The sequence below is a fragment of the Nomascus leucogenys genome, chromosome 19, assembly GCF_006542625.1.
Source record: "Nomascus leucogenys isolate Asia chromosome 19, Asia_NLE_v1, whole genome shotgun sequence".
Lineage (NCBI taxonomy): Eukaryota > Metazoa > Chordata > Mammalia > Primates > Hylobatidae > Nomascus > Nomascus leucogenys.
This window is the reverse complement of record NC_044399.1, coordinates 8,835,784-8,854,567: the sequence shown is the minus strand read 5'-3', so window position 1 is coordinate 8,854,567 and position 18,784 is coordinate 8,835,784. Positions and strand designations below refer to the sequence as shown.

General features: G+C 47.9%; 1 protein-coding gene across 2 annotated transcripts in view; it reads right to left on the bottom strand.

Annotated features, from left to right (window-relative positions):
• The window catches only part of ASAP2 (ArfGAP with SH3 domain, ankyrin repeat and PH domain 2), a 199,725-nt gene that overhangs the window by 84,158 nt on the left and 96,783 nt on the right, over window positions 1-18,784 (bottom strand). For both annotated transcript variants that reach the window (XM_030799579.1, XM_030799578.1), the window contains exons 4-6: window positions 4,869-4,943; window positions 3,009-3,058; window positions 88-217 (exon numbers count right to left, since the gene is read on the bottom strand). In XM_030799579.1, coding sequence (XP_030655439.1) covers window positions 88-217; window positions 3,009-3,058; window positions 4,869-4,943 — 255 coding nt within the window. The remainder of the gene's footprint in view (window positions 1-87; window positions 218-3,008; window positions 3,059-4,868; window positions 4,944-18,784) is intronic.

Here is an 18,784-nt window from a genome sequence, read left to right as displayed (position 1 = left end):
GCCACTGGTGTCGGTGAGAAGCTCTCACGGGTGAGGGCAGAGCCAGCACAGCCTGGGCTGTAGGACCTGCCTTCACCACCGCCTTACCTCGCACATCTGTAGCTGGAAGAAGCGCCTCTCCTTTTCCATCTCTTCAGCAATTTCCGCTCCGCTTATTTCAGTCCGAATCATCCCATGGAGCTTGGCGTGTTCCTTTTTCTCCTTTTCTATCTTGGTTCTACGTGTGAAAGCAAGGATAAATCAAGATGCCTGTTGGCACAGAACTCAAAGGGACAGCCTTGAAGCTGCCCCAGTACCCAGCCTGGCGAGACCAACGCTCACCACATGTTTCAGCACAGGCAGCCTCTCAAATCCCTCAAAAGGAAAATGGGTGTCCTCATGAAGATGTCAAATCGGTCTTCCCACTTACTCAACAAGTATTTCCTAAGCACCTGCTTTGAGTCAGGTATGGGTCAGAGGAGGTGGGAAGTCTGCACAGGGCTTGGAGGGTTCCTTTGGCATCAGCATTCAGAGCCTGCCTGCCCCTCTAGTAACCCAAGGGCACCGTCTGACTCTTCCCTACCCACTGTTTCTCTTCCTGGACTTCCTCCCTAGTCTCTGTCATCACCTCCTCACTCAGTGAAGCCAGGCCAGCTCTCTGCCTTGACCTACAACACTGCTCATCACTGTAGAAGACGACCAACCACCTTTCCATGCTGTCGGCTTAATTATCCTTTCTACACTCATCTCGTGCCTAACCTGTATTACCTAAACGTCGAGTGTGCAGTTCAGGGTAAAAACTGACCAATGATCACATCCAAAGAAGAGCCACCAGGGTAAAAAAGAGCCACAAAATCATGTCTGCTAAGGTGGGCTTGAAATAGCCGTGAGTTTTTATTCTGGAGAAAAGGAGCACTCAAAAAACAGAAAGGGCCGCCATGAAGGCAAGGGAAGCAGCTCTTTCTGTAGAGCCTCAAGTAGACACCAGAAGACCCAAGTAGCATGTTCTTTCAAAGGTATCCAGTGATGAAATGGGCTACTCGGGCTTCCAGAGGGCTCCCTGTCATTAGGGCAAGGAGGACTACAGTGTTTAAGAAGAGGCAAGAAATGTAATTTCTCTGTGTGTCCTGAACTGTGTAGGTTCTCAATAATTTGAAGGAGTGAATGAGTGAAAAATAAACACACAGGAGACCCTTTGGGAGGGATGTTGTTGTTTAATGAGTTTATGCATCTGGGACGGAGTGTGACCGGAGGGTCCCTGGGACTAGAATTATACAACTCCAAGGTGTCCCTGACACTCCTTCACAAGCAAGAGACCATCCAGCACTGGTCATTTCTCTTAATAATCAGGTATGGGACTATTGCCCTGGTATTTTAAAGACATCTAAAACCTATTATGGTTGTTACATATCACAAAACCTCTTGGGATAAATGAATCTCTCACATTAATAATTACTTCCTTTATTTATCCTACAATTACTTCAAGTTTAAAGGGTGCTGCTCCCTCCTCCTAAATTCTAGGGTTTTGTGAGGAATTCTGTCCCCATCCTACCCATGTGTGTCTCGATTTTACAGAATTTGATGTTATCCTTCTTCGAAACCTTTTCTTTTCAGAACCAGACAACTCTCTCAGGCACTCTTCTTCAGAAAGCCCTTTCTGCCCTTGGCCTAGTCACACACAGCATCATTTCCTATCAGCCACAGAGAGGGGCAGCAAGTGCGGCTGAGTGAAGTGGGAAAGCTGCTTCCTGGCCTGGCTCAATTACTCTTACTGGCTGACCAGCAGAAACCACTGACTCTTGGTTTTCCCTCTGCAAAGCAGGAATCCGCTGGTCCCTTCCCATTTATTTCACACAACTGGCACACAGATAAAGGATGCTGACAGACCAGGGATCCTGGGTGGGGGCCTCCCTGGGCTGAAGGGACCGCAGGGTTCTCTAGTCAACACTCTGCCTGTGCTTCTGAATGAATGTACACCATCAGTGAAACTCCAGAACTTGGGGCCGAACAACCTCGGGTATGGAAATGTAAGATTCCCATGGATAGAAGGAGAATCAAAGGTGTGGGGCTCACTGACTTGAGCTTTGTGATCCTTCACCACTGGAAAGATATATCCCGAGCTAGTTTTTTTTTTAAAAAACAACAACAACAACAATCTAATGAAATATTTGTACTTAGATTTGAAATGACTTCCTCATAACACCTTTTACTTTAACAGATAGCTTCATATGAAAGTTTCTATTTCCAATCAGAGCACTCAACATTACCCAAGGCATAGAGATTATAAAGTAAACACCACATTTCATATCTTTCCAGTATTTAAAATAATTGAAGCCATTATTCCCCCCACAATTACTTGCTTGATCAATTCCCTGTAGCTCGACTCTCTCTACTCTAGGGATGAGAAACTGTGATTGGGGAAGTTACAACTGCCTGAAGTCAACCAACAGTCTTGTCTGTTGGTTGACTTCGGGTCAGGAAACCAATTCTACTTCTTGTAGAAACCGTAGTTCACATCCAAGAATCAATTCTCCATTCTTCAGGTTATTTTTTGGCAGATGAATCTGAAGGAGACAGGTATTGAACCCTCTTTCTAAAACCAAGGGAACTGGTATTTCAGAGAAACACAGATACAAAGCTAAGCAGTTTTCACAAATCAGCAGGAAGATGAAGTCTGAAAACTGCCCTGCTATCAAAAATGGTAACGGAATGGACAAAGTGTTTAAAAACAAAAATAGAAAGAAAAACCTCCTGAGAAAAATTGGTCTTAAATTCCCTCAATGAACTTTCCTGAAAATAACATCCTATAACCACTATGACATCTTAGACAAAGGAACAGGGGAAAACAGATGAAAAGAAGAAGATAGCATCACCAAACACATCTGTCATCAAAACGAACCACAGCAACACAGCTGATAAAAATTCTTCTCTCGATTAAGGTTTAGACAATCCCTTTAAGCAATAAGAGGCTGGTTTAAATTTGAAATCTCAAATTACCTATACGTAATTTTAAAAACGAGAACACTCACATTTTTGTTTCATAGTCCTTCCAAGCTTTATCAAAAGGCTTTTTCAGATCCTGCAAACAAAGAGTAATAAATTAGGCAAGACTAATCATTCACTTCTGTGCAAGATAAACTTACTTATCCCTGTACTAGCCCTGAAAGGATCATTAATTTCTGCAATAAATGACGTATGTAATCCCATGAAAAATAAAGAACCAAAAGCACATGCTTTTAAGTAGACTAGCGGTGGCATTTCCCTTCTTTCTCTTAAAATAATATACAATATACTAAATGCACACAAAAGCAAGGTGCTGCCACCCAGTTATGACACTCCTGGGCCACCTTTTGTCACCTGTGCCCTACTCCCTGCCCTCGGCCTAATCTGAAAGTAAACCCTGAAAGACAACCTTTAATCTGCAAATATTTCAGGATGCCTCTCTAAAAGAAAGGAACTCTAATTGATAGATGAATCTCATCACATCTAACCCTGCTTTAAGCCCAACGGCAGGAAGAGAAAGGCCGCCACATCCTCCTGGGGTCTCCTACTGCTCTTCCGTGTGCAATTCAGGACTTCATACACTCTGGTAAAGCCTGCCTCAAAAACTACTGAGCCACTGGAAATTCTATCCAATGGTCCCCACCTATTTATACTCCCTTCAAAGGGGTTCTTCAGGGAGATAGAAATCTTGTTGTTGTTGACTACTTCTTGGCTTTTCAATGGCCTCAGGTAAGGCCCAAGTGCCACAGCCTAGCATACAAGTCCCTACACGAACTGGCTCCTCCTGCGCCCTGGCAGCCTGACATGCAGCACTGAGCCCTGCACCCCGTGCGCACCAGCGCCTTTCCTCTGCCTGGGATGCCTTCCCGCCCGTGAGCTGGGCTAACTCCGCTGACCTGTTCTCCAAGCCCCTGAAGGCTCGATGGGGAATGTGTCTGAACAGCTCTCTCCGGGCACACTCTGTGAAGGAGACCCTGAGAGGCCTCTGTAGAGGTCCTGGAGATGGGTCAGACTGGGTTTCCGGTCATCCCCGATGGGACCCAGGAATCATGTGCAGATCCAAAGAATTTGAGTCTCCCGAGAAGGCAGCCACAATCATGTCCCTTGCGTGGTGCAAGTCTGTCAGGGCTGGCGACGCGCAGGAGCAGCGTGCTGCCCAGCAAACGCCCCTCTAGGCTTGTCCACTGCCCCCAAAACAGCTCCTGGCCTGCGTGCTCATGAGCAAACGCCCCTCTAGGCTTGTCCACTGCCCCCTTAAACAGCTCCTGGCCTGTGTGCTCATGAGCAAACGCCCCTCTAGGCTTGTCAACTGCCCCCGAAACAGCTCCTGGCCTGCGTGCTCATGAGCAAACGCCCCTCCAGCCCTGTCTGCTGCCCCCTTAAACAGCTCCTGGCCTGCGTGCTTATGGTGGCTAGGCATGTCCTAAACAGCCAACGTCCTCTGAAGGACAGAGAGACAAAGCCAGCTCGTGCCTGACGACTGCGACCTTCCCAGCAGGAAAATACAACCTTGCTAGGATCCTTTCCCAGTGGTAAATGGGCAATGTGCCAGCTAGAAAGCACGACTTCTCCCATAGGTTTCCCTGCTTCCTGGAGAGACCGAAACTCTTTACTGTTTCCAAAATAGCAGTTTTTTTCTTTCCCAGCCTCCTCCCCTCACCAAGTTTGTTGTGCCAACAGGACGGCCAGAAAGGCCAAAAGTCACCACCTTTCTGGCTGAAAGGTGGTCCCAAGATGGCAAATCAGAGGAAGCGGAGACAAAAGAGCCATCCAGTCATCCCAATGAGAACGTACTGGCGTGGCTGCTGCCCGGCAGGCCAAGTTACTGTGACTCTACATTAAATGGTCTAAAAGCTGCCCCCGGTGTCACAGTGTCAATGTCATACCCCTTTCACTCCTTTCAGGTCCCCCTTCAGCAAACTGTCCAAAGGGAAGGAGATTATGTTGTTCATATTCTGAATCTAAAAAACAAAAACAAAAGGAGATTCTTATTCAGCTTCCTTGTGAATCTAAAGTAAGGACAGCAAGGACATTACAGAAAACATTTGATAATGATTCACCTCCACCTAAAACCTGGCCGGTGCACGTACTGTGCCTTATTCAGTCATACATTCTTTGTAAAAATTTCATCTTACAAATGAATAAAGGACAAATGAAAAGTCTAGGTCTGTATATTTTTCACACTAACAATCTTATATTGTTATGCTATAAAGTTTGTAAAGAGACAATCATTGCAGTGAAGAAAAAATATTTCAAAACAGTCAATGACAGAATTACGTCAAAAGCCTGGAATAAAAGGAAACCCCCACTTCTGACTCTCAATCACGGCTCCACCCATAAGCTGGGCTGTACTGGGGTTGGTGCTCTGGGCCCCAGGCCCCAGTCTTCACAGCAAGCTCCAAGCAGGGGAAACAAAGGCAGAGTCTTCTGTCTGCTGCAAAGGCATACGAGCAAATGCTGGGTGTGAATGAGAAAAGAAATGTGTGTGTGTTGGGGAGGAAGAGTGTGTGTCAATGAGTGTGTACAACTAAATGAGGGTGTGTGTGGGTGTGACTGTGTGCTTGAGTATAAGAGTGAATGCACATGAGGGTATGTGTGAGTGAATGTGGGTATGAGTGATCGTGTAGGTGTGTGAGGGAGCATGTTAAGTGACTGTGAGGGTGTGATTGTGTGAAGATGTGATTGTGTGAGTGTGGATGTGTGTGAATGTGATTGTGTATGGGTGTGTGAGGGTGTCAGGGTGTAATTGTGGATGTGAGTGTGTGTGAATGTGTGTATGGGTGTGTGTGGGTGTGATTGTGTGAGGATGTGAGTGTGGATGTGAGTGTGTGAATGTGATTGTGTACGGGTGTGTGGGTGAGTGTGATTGTGGATGTGACAGATTGTGTGGATGTGAGTGTGGGGGTGTGATTGTGGGGGTGTAAGTGGGTGTGTAAGGGTGTAAGTGACTGCTTGAGTATAAGAGTGAATGCACGAGTGAGGGTGTGTGTGAGTGAATGTATGTGTAGGTGTGTGAGAGAACATGTGAGTGTGTGAGGGTGTGAGTGTGTGTGTGGATGTGAGTTGGGGGTGAATGATTGTGAATGTGATTGTGTGAGAGTGTGTGTGATTGAAGATGTGACTGAGTGTGGATGTGGGGGGGTGTGATTGTGAGGGTGTGAGTGAGGGTGTGGATATGAGTGATTGTGATGCACGGGTGTGTATGAGTGTGGTTGTGAGTGTGATTGTGGATGTGAGTGGGTGTGATTGCATGGGGTGTGTGTTGTGTGGTTGTGAGTGTGGATGTGAGTGGGTGTGATTGAGTGGGGTGTGTGTTGTGTGGTTGTGAGAGTGTGTGAGTGTGGATGTGAGTGCATGGGATATGAGTGTGGTTGTAAGTGTGTGAGTGTGGATGTGATTTTGTGTGTGTGGGGTGTGGTTGTGTGGAGTGTGGATGTGAGTGATTGCATGTTGTGTGTGTGGTTGTGAGAGTGTATGAGGGTGGATATGAGAGGGTGTGATTGTGTGGGGGGTGTGTGAGAGTGAGGGTGTGATTGTGGGGGGGGTGTGATTGTGGGGGGGCGCAGTGTGGGTGTGTGTGAGGGTGTGTGTTGTGGGGGGTGTTGCTAGGGAAAGGAGATAAAAGGGAACAGGAAAGCCAAGAGCCTTGGTGCCCCCATTCTTCTCCCTGAAGCAAGAAGGCACGAGAGTGGGGACACACACTGTCCACATGGATTAAATCGGGTGAAATGGAAGCCTCCTAACCAACAGGCACATGAGGAGCAAGCAAGTCTCTGTGACAGCAGTTCAAATGCGAGTCAACTCAAGATGCGAAGCTTCAGTCAGGAAGAGCCTTCAGGTACAGACCCAGAGCCCTGAGCCTGAAAAGATTCCCTCCCTCAAGTGGCAAACAAGCTGGAAACCCACTTTCACACTTCCCAGGCTTGGACCACTCCCCTGAATCAACCCAAGGGCCAGTTCCCACTGCTGGGCCCCTGTGGCTTCTGTGACACTCTGGGCTCCTAGATTACAGGCCCAGAGAAGGAGGACAAGAGGAGGGACTTGGGACCTTATGTATTCACTCACACCATCATGCAAAGGAAAGTTTTATTTTTAGTATAATTATCTTAAACAGGAAGATAAAACGGCACCACTTTTAAGGCAGTATGGGATCCGATTTCTATACACCATTCAGTGTACTACATTTTTTTTCTTTTTTTTTTTTGAAACAGGGTCTCACTGTGTCGCCCAGGTTGGAGGGCACTTCAGCCTCAACTTCCTGAGCTCAGGCGATCCTCCCACCTTAGCCTCCCGAGTAGCTGGGACTGTAGGCACGGGCCACCATGCTTGGCTAATTTTTTTTTGTAGTTTTTGTAGATAGGGTTTCACTGTGTTGCTCAGGCTAGTCTTGATCTCCTAGACTTAAGCGATCCACCCGCTTTGGCCTCCCAAAGTGCTGGGATTACAGGCATGAACCACCACGCCTGGCCTAAATTTTCCATTAGAAACAGAAATGTACTTGGAAAACACTGGTAAGATGTATAATAACGTCTGCATCCACAGCCAATTCTGCCAAATAAATGATCAATTAATGACTGTCATTTCAGAAATAACTTTTTGGGGAACTTCTGCCCTAGGATTAAACAACTCAACATTTCTCATGTACCTGGCCTTCCTCCAAGGTAGAATGTCATCAGCTATGTCTTGCTAAGATCAGCCTTAAGCATTAAATTTTTAAATGTTGAAAAGCGCAGTTTAAGGCGAGGTCTTAGGGACGACTGGAAGGAACAAGGACAAACAGAAGGCCATGCTGATGGGTAACCTACAACAGCAAGCACGCCTAGATTTCCACTGTCATTGTCAGTCTTGGCAGCCAGACAGGTGAGTGAGGAATGCAACTCCCGTCACAGTTCCCACCTCCAGGGCCACATTTCCCTTCACTTGCAGGCAGCCCCAAGTACCCGAGTATGCAGCCAGCTCTGCTTCCTCCAATGCTCTTCCTTCCTACAAAGCCCTCCCTCCCACCCTCCTCACTTGCTCGACACCCAAGAGTCATCTCTGACCCCGCTGCTGCCACCCAGCTGTGCGGCACGCTTCTCAACAAATTCCAGGTCTTAACCCTACATACGCAGACCGGTCCTCCAACATTCCCTCCATGCCATTCTCACGTCCACTGCCTCAGCTGGGCCTCACTGCTCCTTCTTGGGACTAAGGCTATGGCTTCCCCTGCTCCCTGCCACTGCCTCCTAGTCTCTGCCTGCCCCAATCCCTCCTTCAGGGCTATGGCAGGCTTGTCTGGGGTTGTGTCCCTAATAAAGACTAAACTACTTATTCCCACATTTCACACTCTCCACAATCCATCCTTATTTACGATGTTTCATCTTCTGTTTCTCCAAAGTGAACTCTCTCCTTCCCTGATTGTATGCATGTGCTCAATTTGTTCTATTCGACGGAAACGTCTTCCCTATCCCTGCTGTTCAAAGCCTTCTCATCCATCAGGAGTTACTCAAATGCCACCTTCTCTACTAAGCAACCCCAGCAGAACGTGATCCCTCCCTCCCCCAAATCCTCCAATATTTTCTTTTCTATTTTTTTTTTTTAGATGGAGTCTCACCCAAGCTGGAGTGCAGTGGCGTGATCTCGGCTCACCGCAACCTCCGCTTCCCAGGTTCAAGTGATCCTCCCGCCTCAGCCTCCCGAGTTGCTGGGATTACAAGCACCCACCACCATGCCTGGCTACTTGTTGTATTTTTAGTAGAGACGGGGTTTCACCATGTTGGTCAGGCTGTTCTCAAACTCCTGACCTCAGGGTGATCCACCTGCCTCAGTCTCCCAATGAGCTGGGATTACAGGTATGAGCCACTGCGCCCAGCCCCTTTTCTAAATGTTTTAAGGCACTTGGCAGGCTCTTCCCTGCATTCACCTTAGTTATCTCACACCCTAAGTTCTAAAGGGTAGCATCCACCTTTATTATATTTTATGTTTCCCAGAGCTCTTAGCATAGGGCTTGGCCTAGAATAGAGGCTTGAAAAATATTGATGGAAGAAATCAGTATACTAAAATATTTTTCTGAGCATTGAATACATGAAAGACAGAATCTACAGGGGTTTCAGATAAAATGTTAGTTCTATTAACACCTTAAACCAAACATAATATAGCAAATGCATGTGTGAATTCATTCATTCAAGTGCATTTATTGAATACCTATTTTGCAGACAGCAACAGTAGGTAAATTTACAAAGGAGGCTGGGTGTGGTGGCTCATGCCTGTAATTCCAGCACTTTGGGAGGCCGAGGCAGGCAGATCACCTGAGGTCAGGAGTTCGAGACCAGGCTGACCAACACAGCAAAACCCCATCTCTGCTAAAAATACAAAAATGAGCCAGGCGAGGTGGTGCACGCCTGTAATCCTAGCTACTCTGGACGCTGAGGCAGGAGAATCACTTGAACCCAGGAGGCAGAGGTTGCAATGAGCCGAGATGACCCCACTGCACTCCAGCCTAGGCAACAGAGCGAGACTGTCTCAAAAAAAAAAAAAAAAATTACAAAGGTAAATGAAACACAATGCCTGCCCTTTCAGAGGAAGAATTACGTACATACACACCAAGAATGTAAAATTCTAAGAACATTGCATAGTAGCATATTTTACACTGCACAGATACCAATGGCTCCTCATTGATGAAAGGTGAGAAAACAGCGACTTAGGTTTTAGGTGGTCAGGCCAGCTGGCCTGGGCTTGGGAAGAAGGAAGGGTAACTGTCCCAGTTACTGACCCCTGAGATGCTCACTGCCCACTCATCTACACGATCATACAAAACCACGATCACAGTTACCGGCACAGGTCAATTTGGCCCTGAACCCTGCCTGGCTGGGAGCCAACGCCGTGCGGTCTAGAACAAGGCACGTGCAAGAAAGAAGGCAGCCTATGGGGAGGATTTGAGTTGCTGGCGGGCGGCTGGTGGGGGGAGCCTGAGCCAAAGGCACCAGAACCATCCAGTGATAAGGTGGGCTGGGGGGGAAGAAAGTTAAAGTGCCCACAAGTTAAAATGCGTATTTCTAAAGAGAATCTTAGATTTTTCATGAAGGGGGAGTATACACATGAATGTACACATGAGTGAGTGGGAAAAACAAGATTCTCTGCAGCAGAGAAAAAGAAATTCATCACAATTTGGTTTATCCATCTATTTTGAGATTATTCGTTAATTCCAATAAGAACTTAGGTACTGTTAATAATAGATTAGGGTGAGAAGAGGTCAACTATGCTTTGGGACCTACAGCAAAAACATTCAGGTGGAGAAGAGTGAACACTCCACGGACATGCAGACCCACTTGGTCGGCTTGCTTTCGTTCTTCGTTCATTTCAGCAGTGAGTGTGACCTCTGGATGCTGGGGACGGGGCCCACAGCCTAGTGGGCAATGAGACACTCAACGACCAATTGCAGCTTTTTTTTTATTTGTTAAGACACAGTTTCACTCTGTTGCCCAGGCTGGAGTGCAGTGGTGCGGATCTTGGCTCACTGCAACCTCCACCTCCCAGGTTCAAGTGATTCCCCTGCCTCAGCCTCCCAGGTAGCTGGGATTACAGGCACACGCCACCATGCCCGGTTAATTCTTGTATTATTAGTAGAGACGGGGTTTCACCATATTGGCCAGGCTCCAAGGACAGTTCTGATGACCACTGTAAAGGAGCCACATGTGGCCAGAGTAGTGGCAGGAGAGGGGGGTGTACGGATGAGTTAGGAAACAAAAACAAGCTAGTGAGCACCTCAGTCCTCAGACAGCCCCTCCCCGCGGGTGAACAGGGGAGACTCACCACACGTTTAGGTAAGTAAACTACCAAGTGGAAACTCTTGAGAGCCAGGAATGAGCCACCATGGAACTTCAAGGAAAACGCATTATTTCTAGCCTAGATACCAGAGGAGCCAGGACTGAGACATCATGGAACTTCCACAAAGAGAACATTATTTCTAGCCTGGATACCAGGGACATCTCTGTTAAGCAGCGGATGTGAGACAGACCTTCAAAAGATGGGGCATCGTGAGGTGGGGGCAGGGGTAGGCTGGGCAAAAGGAATGGCGTGGAGGGTGGTCGCGGTGCTGGTGTGGACCCTGCCAGCCATGGCAGTCAAGGAGTCAGCAGAAGGCAGCAGCTGGAGAGAGAGAAGCCTGGTGCTAGGTCAATGATGGGGATTCTGGCTTCATTCACAGTTTTTCTCTTTGGAATTATTTAAATTATCCAAAATAGGAAACTATTACTTTTCTAATCAGAAAATAAATTATTATAATAGAGGCAGAAAAGTAGATCAGTAGTTGCCTGGAGCAGAGGGGAAGATGGGATTAACTGTAAAAGAACATGAGGGCCCTTAAGGGGAAAAGAAAATGTCCTAAAACGGATTTGAGGTGATGGTTGTACCACTTGGTAAAGTTACTGGAAATCACTGATGTGTACACTTGAAATGGGTGATTTTTATAATATGTAAAATATGCTTCAACAAAGGTGTTTACTTTTTAAAGAAAATCTCACAAATATAAATAGAATCCCCATCAATGGCTTCACTAATAAAGCTTCCAGACTCCTGGACATCAGCCTGCTTGCCTCTGCCTTTCCATGCTTGGTGTATGCAACCCACACAGCACACACGCCTTGTGACTCAGGGAGAATTTCCCAGGACATGGCCACTCTGGTCTCTGTCTGGGCCAGAGAACAAGTGCGTGGGAGCCAGACACCCTTCTCGGCAGGTGTGCCCTGCAGCCTGGGTGGCGGGCAGGCTCTGGGCTTCCTCCGTGTGTCCGGCAGCCTCAGGCCCGCAGCCGAACGAGCCATCCTCAAATTCTGGCCGAGAGAGACAAAAACCACAGCCAGAAGATGATTACACGTCCCTTGTGCTCAGGCAGCTCCAGTCTCAATTAATGAGTAATGACATTTTCATGCTCTATGGGAAGAATTACATTATCCCTGGGTAACCCAACCAGAATATTTTCCTTAGCACCAAGAAAGCATACGGCTTTCTCTTATGTTCTGACTCACTTTTAACAAATATATTATGTAAAATGGCTTTTTAAAACATCGAGTGCAACCTGAATACAAATTATTAATCTTAATCACTGCTATTAACTTTGGACCAACAAGCAGGCAATCTTATTTTTTCTTTTTTTTTTTTTTTTTGAGACAGTGTCTCTCATCCAGGATGGAGCACAGTGGGACTCCAGTGATCCTCCCACCTCTGTCTCCCGAGTAGCTGGGACCACAGGCATGAGCCACCATGCCTGGCTAATTTTTTTATTTTTATTTTTTGTAGAGACAGCGTCTCGCCATGTTGCCAACGCTGGTCTCAAACTTCTGGGCTCAAGCAACCTACCCACCTCAGCCTCCTGAAATGCTGGGACTATAGGCATGAGCCACCACACCCAGCCCAGGCAATCTTTCAAAATAACAATCCTCCCTTTCCCCACCCCCACTTCCTGTCTTAGCTTTTCCCCCGAGTTCACTTGGATATGTCTGACAAGGTGAGTAAGTAGTCAAAGGTCTGTGATCTCACAAGTAGAAATAAAATGATTCAGTCAGTGGGACAGGCAGCACACAGAGAGCTATTAGATATAAAGAACAAAATCATTATGCTAATGTCACAGCTGATGAGCAAACAAAGATAGGCCAGAAGGCACAGAGTGGGGGAACAGAGCCAGCCAAACAGCCATCTCTTCACAATGTCCTTCCTAATATTTTTTTTTTTTTTGGTGGGGGTGGATGGTGGTGGTGGGGATCTTAAAATTCCTTGCCTCTAGCTCTGTGACTTCCTACTTTCCCCACCCTGCAGTTCACAGGTCACCCTCTCTGTTCTCTGGCCACTGATCAACAGCTGCTGATCCAGCCAAAGTGTGGAGGTGCAGCCCCACCCCAGGGAGCTGCAGTGCTGCCTTCTGACTTAGGCAGTGAATAATTCTGCTTTGCCAAATGATCTTGCCCAAAGGGATCCATCTAGAAGCCTGAAGCTAGACAGGATTCTTACATCATAGCTATTTTTAAGGAGCAGCCAAAGGTCACTGGGCAGAATCTTTCCAGCTCTAGCCTCACAGGTCTAGAAAATAGCAGGTCTTCCCAGGGCTCACCTCCAAAACCCTTAACAGAGTCCAACTCTCTTCGAGGAGAGCTTTTCCTTTAAAAAGCCATTTTGTCACCATGTAATATACAACATGGCTAAAGGATCTTACCTGAGGCTTGCCTGCATCATGTCACTTACTTGAATACGCCCAATTTATGAGAAACTTGAGAGGTAGGAAAGACGCTTTGAGATGTGGGGAGTTTTTAATTCGAGCAAATGCTGCTCAGTCATAGAGTTAAATAGGAAAAAGCACGGCTTCAAAGAAAGCAAACCACCTATTCACCTTCTGTACAGGGCAGGCAACACCCTGTCTGAGGGTGGGCAGCTGAAGAAAGAACTCACACCTATTGTATCAATTAAGGGCATTCTTGGCAGAGGCTGCAGCATTAACCAGGATATCCGAGTGTGAAACAGCCTTCCAGTGCTGGAAGCTTCCAGCCACCTCCAGGAGCCAGAGCCCACGGCCTATGACATGTTTGTGAGGCAGGCATTAAAGAGCAGAAAGTGGGCTTTGGACCTGTGATGTCCCACAGGACAGACGATAGCTACATGCCCCTCTTCACATTTAAATTGATTAAACTTAAATGAAGTTAAAAACTGAGTTCCTCAGTTGCACTAGCCACATTTCAAATGCAATAGTCACATGTGGCTAGAGGCTTGTTAGACTCAGTAAGGCAAATATACACCATTCCCATCAATGCAAACAGTTCTATTGGGCACCAACACTTTGAACAAATGGCTTTTGAAAAGTTTTAAGCAGCTTTATTGAAGTGTCATGGACAGACAATAAACCACACACATTTAAAGTATGACTTGATATGCTATGACACATGGATATTCCTATGAAGCTTATCACCAAAATCCAGACTGGGAAAGTACCCTCTCACCCCAAGAGGATGTTTCCTTGTGCCCCTTTTGCAACCCCAGCTCCTTACCCCCAAGTCTCTGGCAACCCCTGATCTGCTTCTTTGCCAGAGAACACTGCATTTTCTGGAATTTTATATACGGTATCTGGAATCATCCAGCATGTATGCCTTTTCATCTGGCTTCTTGCATAATGATTTTGGGACTGAGCATAATGACTGTGTGATTCATTCATGTAGTTGCGTGTACCAGTAGTTCACTTCTTTTTCTTGGCCAGCACTGTTCCATCATATGGCTACACTGCCGTCTAGCCAGACACCTGTTGATGGACGTTTGAGTTGTTTCCAGTTTGGGGGATACTACGGATACCACAAATAAAGATGCCATGATCATTTGTGGGATGGAGACTCTTTCAAATAGTGTCAGAAAGGCCTTTTCATAAGGTGGCCTTGGAGCAGATTGCAAAGGAGGCAGGGCAGAGTGCCACGTGAGGACCTGGGGGAAGTGTGCTCTGGGCCAAGGGGACTCTAACACAAAGGTCCTGGGGTAGGAGTATGCCTGGCAGGTTCAAAGGACAGCTCTCTGTTCTTTCTAAAGGCCGCTTATCTGAAAGAACGGGTATCCAAGCAGAAAGTATTTTTGAGAAGCACAAGGTACTGAGTAAAATGGCCTGAATAAACCACCAGATGACACAGGGCCCTTTAATCCCATTCAACCCTTGCAATTACTCTGAGAAATAAGTGCCGTGACCCCCATTTTGCAGGTGTGGCAACAGAGGCTTGAGTCATCCACGTTGCCTCCAAATCACACAACTATTAGCAGCAGAGTTGGCTAGAACTGTGAAGCCAGAGCTCTTCCTATCAGCTCACTATTAAAGACAGCTGGACTTAAACTCCTGCTGTCACAGGGCAAGATGGTTTACACCTGCCAGGCCAGGCTAAGCTAAGCTGAGGTTGGGCACATGCTGCCATCCTAGGTGCTGTCTCCATCAAAAAGCCCTCCTGTTCCCTTTTACACAGAGCAGCCCGTCAGGTACATATAAGGAAACTCTAAACAGGAAAATCACTGATGTGGTTTGGGTCTGTGTCCCCACTCAAACCTCATGTCGAATTGTAATCCCCAGTGTTGGAGCTGGGGCCTGGTGGGAGGTGACTCGATCACAGGGGTGAGGTTCTCATGACTGGTTTAGTACCATGTCCCTTGGTACTGTGTAGCAAGTGAGTTTAAAAGTGTGTGGCACCTCCCACCTCATTCTTGCCACTGCCCGCGGCCATGTGAAGTGCTGGCTCCTCCTTCACCTTCCACCATGACTGTAAGTTTCCTGAGGCCTCCCCAGGAGCCGAGCAGAGCAGATGCTGCCATGCTTCCTCTACAGCCTGTGGAACTGTGAGCCAATTAAACATGTTATATATGTGCGTGTTATATGTTATATATATGTGTTATATATGTTATATATATGTTACCCAGTCTCAGATATTTCTTTATAGCAGAGCAAGAACAGACTAATACAATCATCTAGGCCACTTTCGTTTTTGGTGTAAGTGAACAGATCCCCTGGGCCACAGTATTGCCTTGAAGTCTATCATACACGCATGCATGCACATGTACACATATGCATGCACACAGACAAGCACATGTATGCACACACTCCCATCTATGCACTCTCACACTCACAGAGGGCCTTCCTGAACAGATGCGCCCAGCCCGTCCCTGGCAGCACAGTCGCTGTTTAATTAAAAAGGAGAAGGGGGAGCCATGCTGATCCTAAGTGTTTAACACAAACTGAAAGATCAAAACCAGCCAGCTGCCAAAAACACACTGGCAACTTTCACACCAGAACAAGGAGGAAAATCGCTGACCTGGTTTCTGCTCTTAATGCCGCTTCTCTGGCAGTCAACAGCTCTGATCTTTCAGGCTATAAGTGGAGAGAAAACTGGGCCCTCTGCCCCCTTCTCCACTAGAATAAAGGATAAGCTTGGACATGTCAGTCGGCCACCAACAACCGCACTGACACCAGCTGAAGGCTGGTTCTGGGAGCCGGAGGGCAGCACTGGAGAACCCAGGACTCAGGCACCCAAAACTACTTCTAAAACCAGGTGATGGTAAAACATTTGCTGAAGCCATCAACCAGAAATGAAAGTATTTTTTCAAATGTATTACCTCCAAGAATCCAGGTTTAGAAAGTAGCTCTGACCTCCGCAGGACCTGGGGCACCTGAAGTCTCCATCTCGCCAAGGGTGAGAGTCGGAAGCACTGGACCCAGGCTGTCCTCGGGGCAGTGGTTCTCAATGTGGCTCCTGACCAGCAAGGCCAGCATGACTAGGAACAGGAAATGCAAAACCCTGGGCCCTATGCCAGACCTGTGGAATCAGAAACTCTCGGGGGAGTCCAACAGGTGTGGTCTAACAAGCCACGCAGGCGATGCTGATGCACCCCAGCTGGAGAGCCACAATCCTGCAGGTGAGGTGTGGAGGCTGGGGCTGCGCATTTCTAACGCTGCTGGTGCAGCTGGACCAGGGGCCACACTTGGAGGACCTCTGCTCCAGGGCAGTGCTGCTCAAGCTTGACTGCCTGCTATTGCCTGGGGCTCCTACACACTAAGATTCTGGCTTCGCAGGCCTCCGGGAGGCTGGAATTCTAAGAAGCCCCAGGCAATTCCAGTGATGCTCTGTGGATGCCCGGCCAGTGCCCCTGGGGCACCAATGGTACAAACCCTGCCCACACGCCTTCTAAGCTGAAACCTGGAGTATATGGGCACTGATATGGGGTGCCAGGCTTCAGATTTTAAGCAATGATTACCAAATAGCTGAAAGTTACCAAATAGCTGAAAGTTCCCAAAGAAAGGGGAATGCAAACAAGCACATGCTGAATTTCTAGCAATTCGCTGACAATTCCCTCAGCGAGCCAGGGGCAGAGGCTTGACTCCTGGCTGGACTCATCAACCCGACGACAAAGGAGCACAGGGTCTCCACAGCTCACAGCCCCCTATTTTCCTTCACATCAACCTTGAGCTTCCAGCTCCTTCCCTGGGGCCCAGAAATAGGCTCAAGCCCCTCTCACCCTAGGAACCCTTCCCACCTGCTTTCCTCTTCCGTTATCAACCTTTCTTAGAACAGTGAACACCTGTGGTCCCTACGCCTCCACCTGCAGCAGCTGCTCTTCTGCCATTAAGAAAGTCTGGGAAACGTCCCTGAGGCCCCTTGCAGGCACCCAAGCCAACACGGCTGCTCTTCTGCACCCCTGCTGCGGATGTGGCTCCCCGACCTCCTTCACTCACACCCCCACTACTACAGCCCTCCCACCAGGTATCTCTATCCCCTACAGCCCCACCAGGCTGTATCTCCACCCCCAGTACTACAACCCTTCACTTGGTACATACACCCTCCTGCAGCGCTCCCACTCCCTCTCTACACCCCTAGAGCCCCTCCACCCCATGTCTCCACCCCCACTACACCAGCCCCTCCACCAATATATACACCCCTCACAGGCCCTACCCCCCATAACCCCACCCCCTACAGCCTCTACCTCATATCGATACCCTCCCACAGCCCCTCCATCCCATATCTACCACCCTACTACTACAGCCCCTCCACCAATATCTGTACCCCACTATTACAGCCCCTCCACCAATATATATATCCCACTACTCCAGCCTGTCCACCAATATCTATATCCCACTATTACAGCCCCTCCACCAATATCTATACCTCACTACTCCAGACCCTCCAATATCTATACCCCACTACTCCAGCCTGTTCACCAATATCTATATCCCACAATTACAACCCCCTCCACCAATATCTATACCTCACTACTCCAGCCTGTCAACCAATATCTATACCCCACTAATACAACCCCCTCTACCAATTGCTATACCCCACTAATATAACCCCCTCCACCAATATCTATACCCCACTATTACAGCCCCTCACCAATATCTATACCCCACTAGTCCAGCCTGTCCACCAATATCTATACCCCACTATTATAGCCCCTCCACCAATATCTATACCTCACTACTACAACCCCTCCACCAATATCTATACTCCACTACTCCAGCCTCTCCACCAGTATCTATACCCCCAAGACTACAGCCTCTCCACCCTGTATCTACACCCCCACGACTACAGCCCTCCCATCTGTATACATCCCCCTACAGCCCTCCCACCTGTATCTACACCCCCCTACAGCCCCTCCACCACATATCTACACCCCCTACAGCCCTTCCACCCCCTATCTACATCCCCACTATAGCCATTCCACACAGTACCTTGTAGATTTGGCAAACAATTTTTTTTAAGTTTGAGGTCACCTACTTCATGGCAGTTGTCCCTTTAATAGCCAGCAATTAAGAAAACACACAATGACAAAAACAAAAACAAACCCTGTTTTAGGTTCATTAATACTTTCAAACAGAAACAGCATGTCCTATACACACTTGAGAATTGTGAAGAAACTGATTTCTAAGCCTTGCAAGCAGGCTTGTGTGCAGATGGACAAGTGCCATACTGCAGTGCCCCTCCACCTGCAGGGATCCAGGGAAGCAGGGACCCAGGGCTCAGGGCGGGGAGTCACTGCTCCCTGCTTCCAATGCTGTACCCTCAGGGCTCCGCGGGCTGCCAGTGGCTGTCCCAGCATGTCTTCTAATAAAAGCATCTGTGTCCCCTGCCCAGGCAGGAGTTGCCAGAGGTCACTGCCCCATACAGCACCAGCACATGGATAGCACCCAGCAGGTGCCCAGTCCTCGTCTCTGTGAGTTATCCCTCCCGCGCCCAAGGCCTCAGCACCCTATCTTTGCCCAATATGGCTTCTCCCACTTTCTCTGTATGGGGGTTACCGTATCGCAGCATTCCCTCCCAAC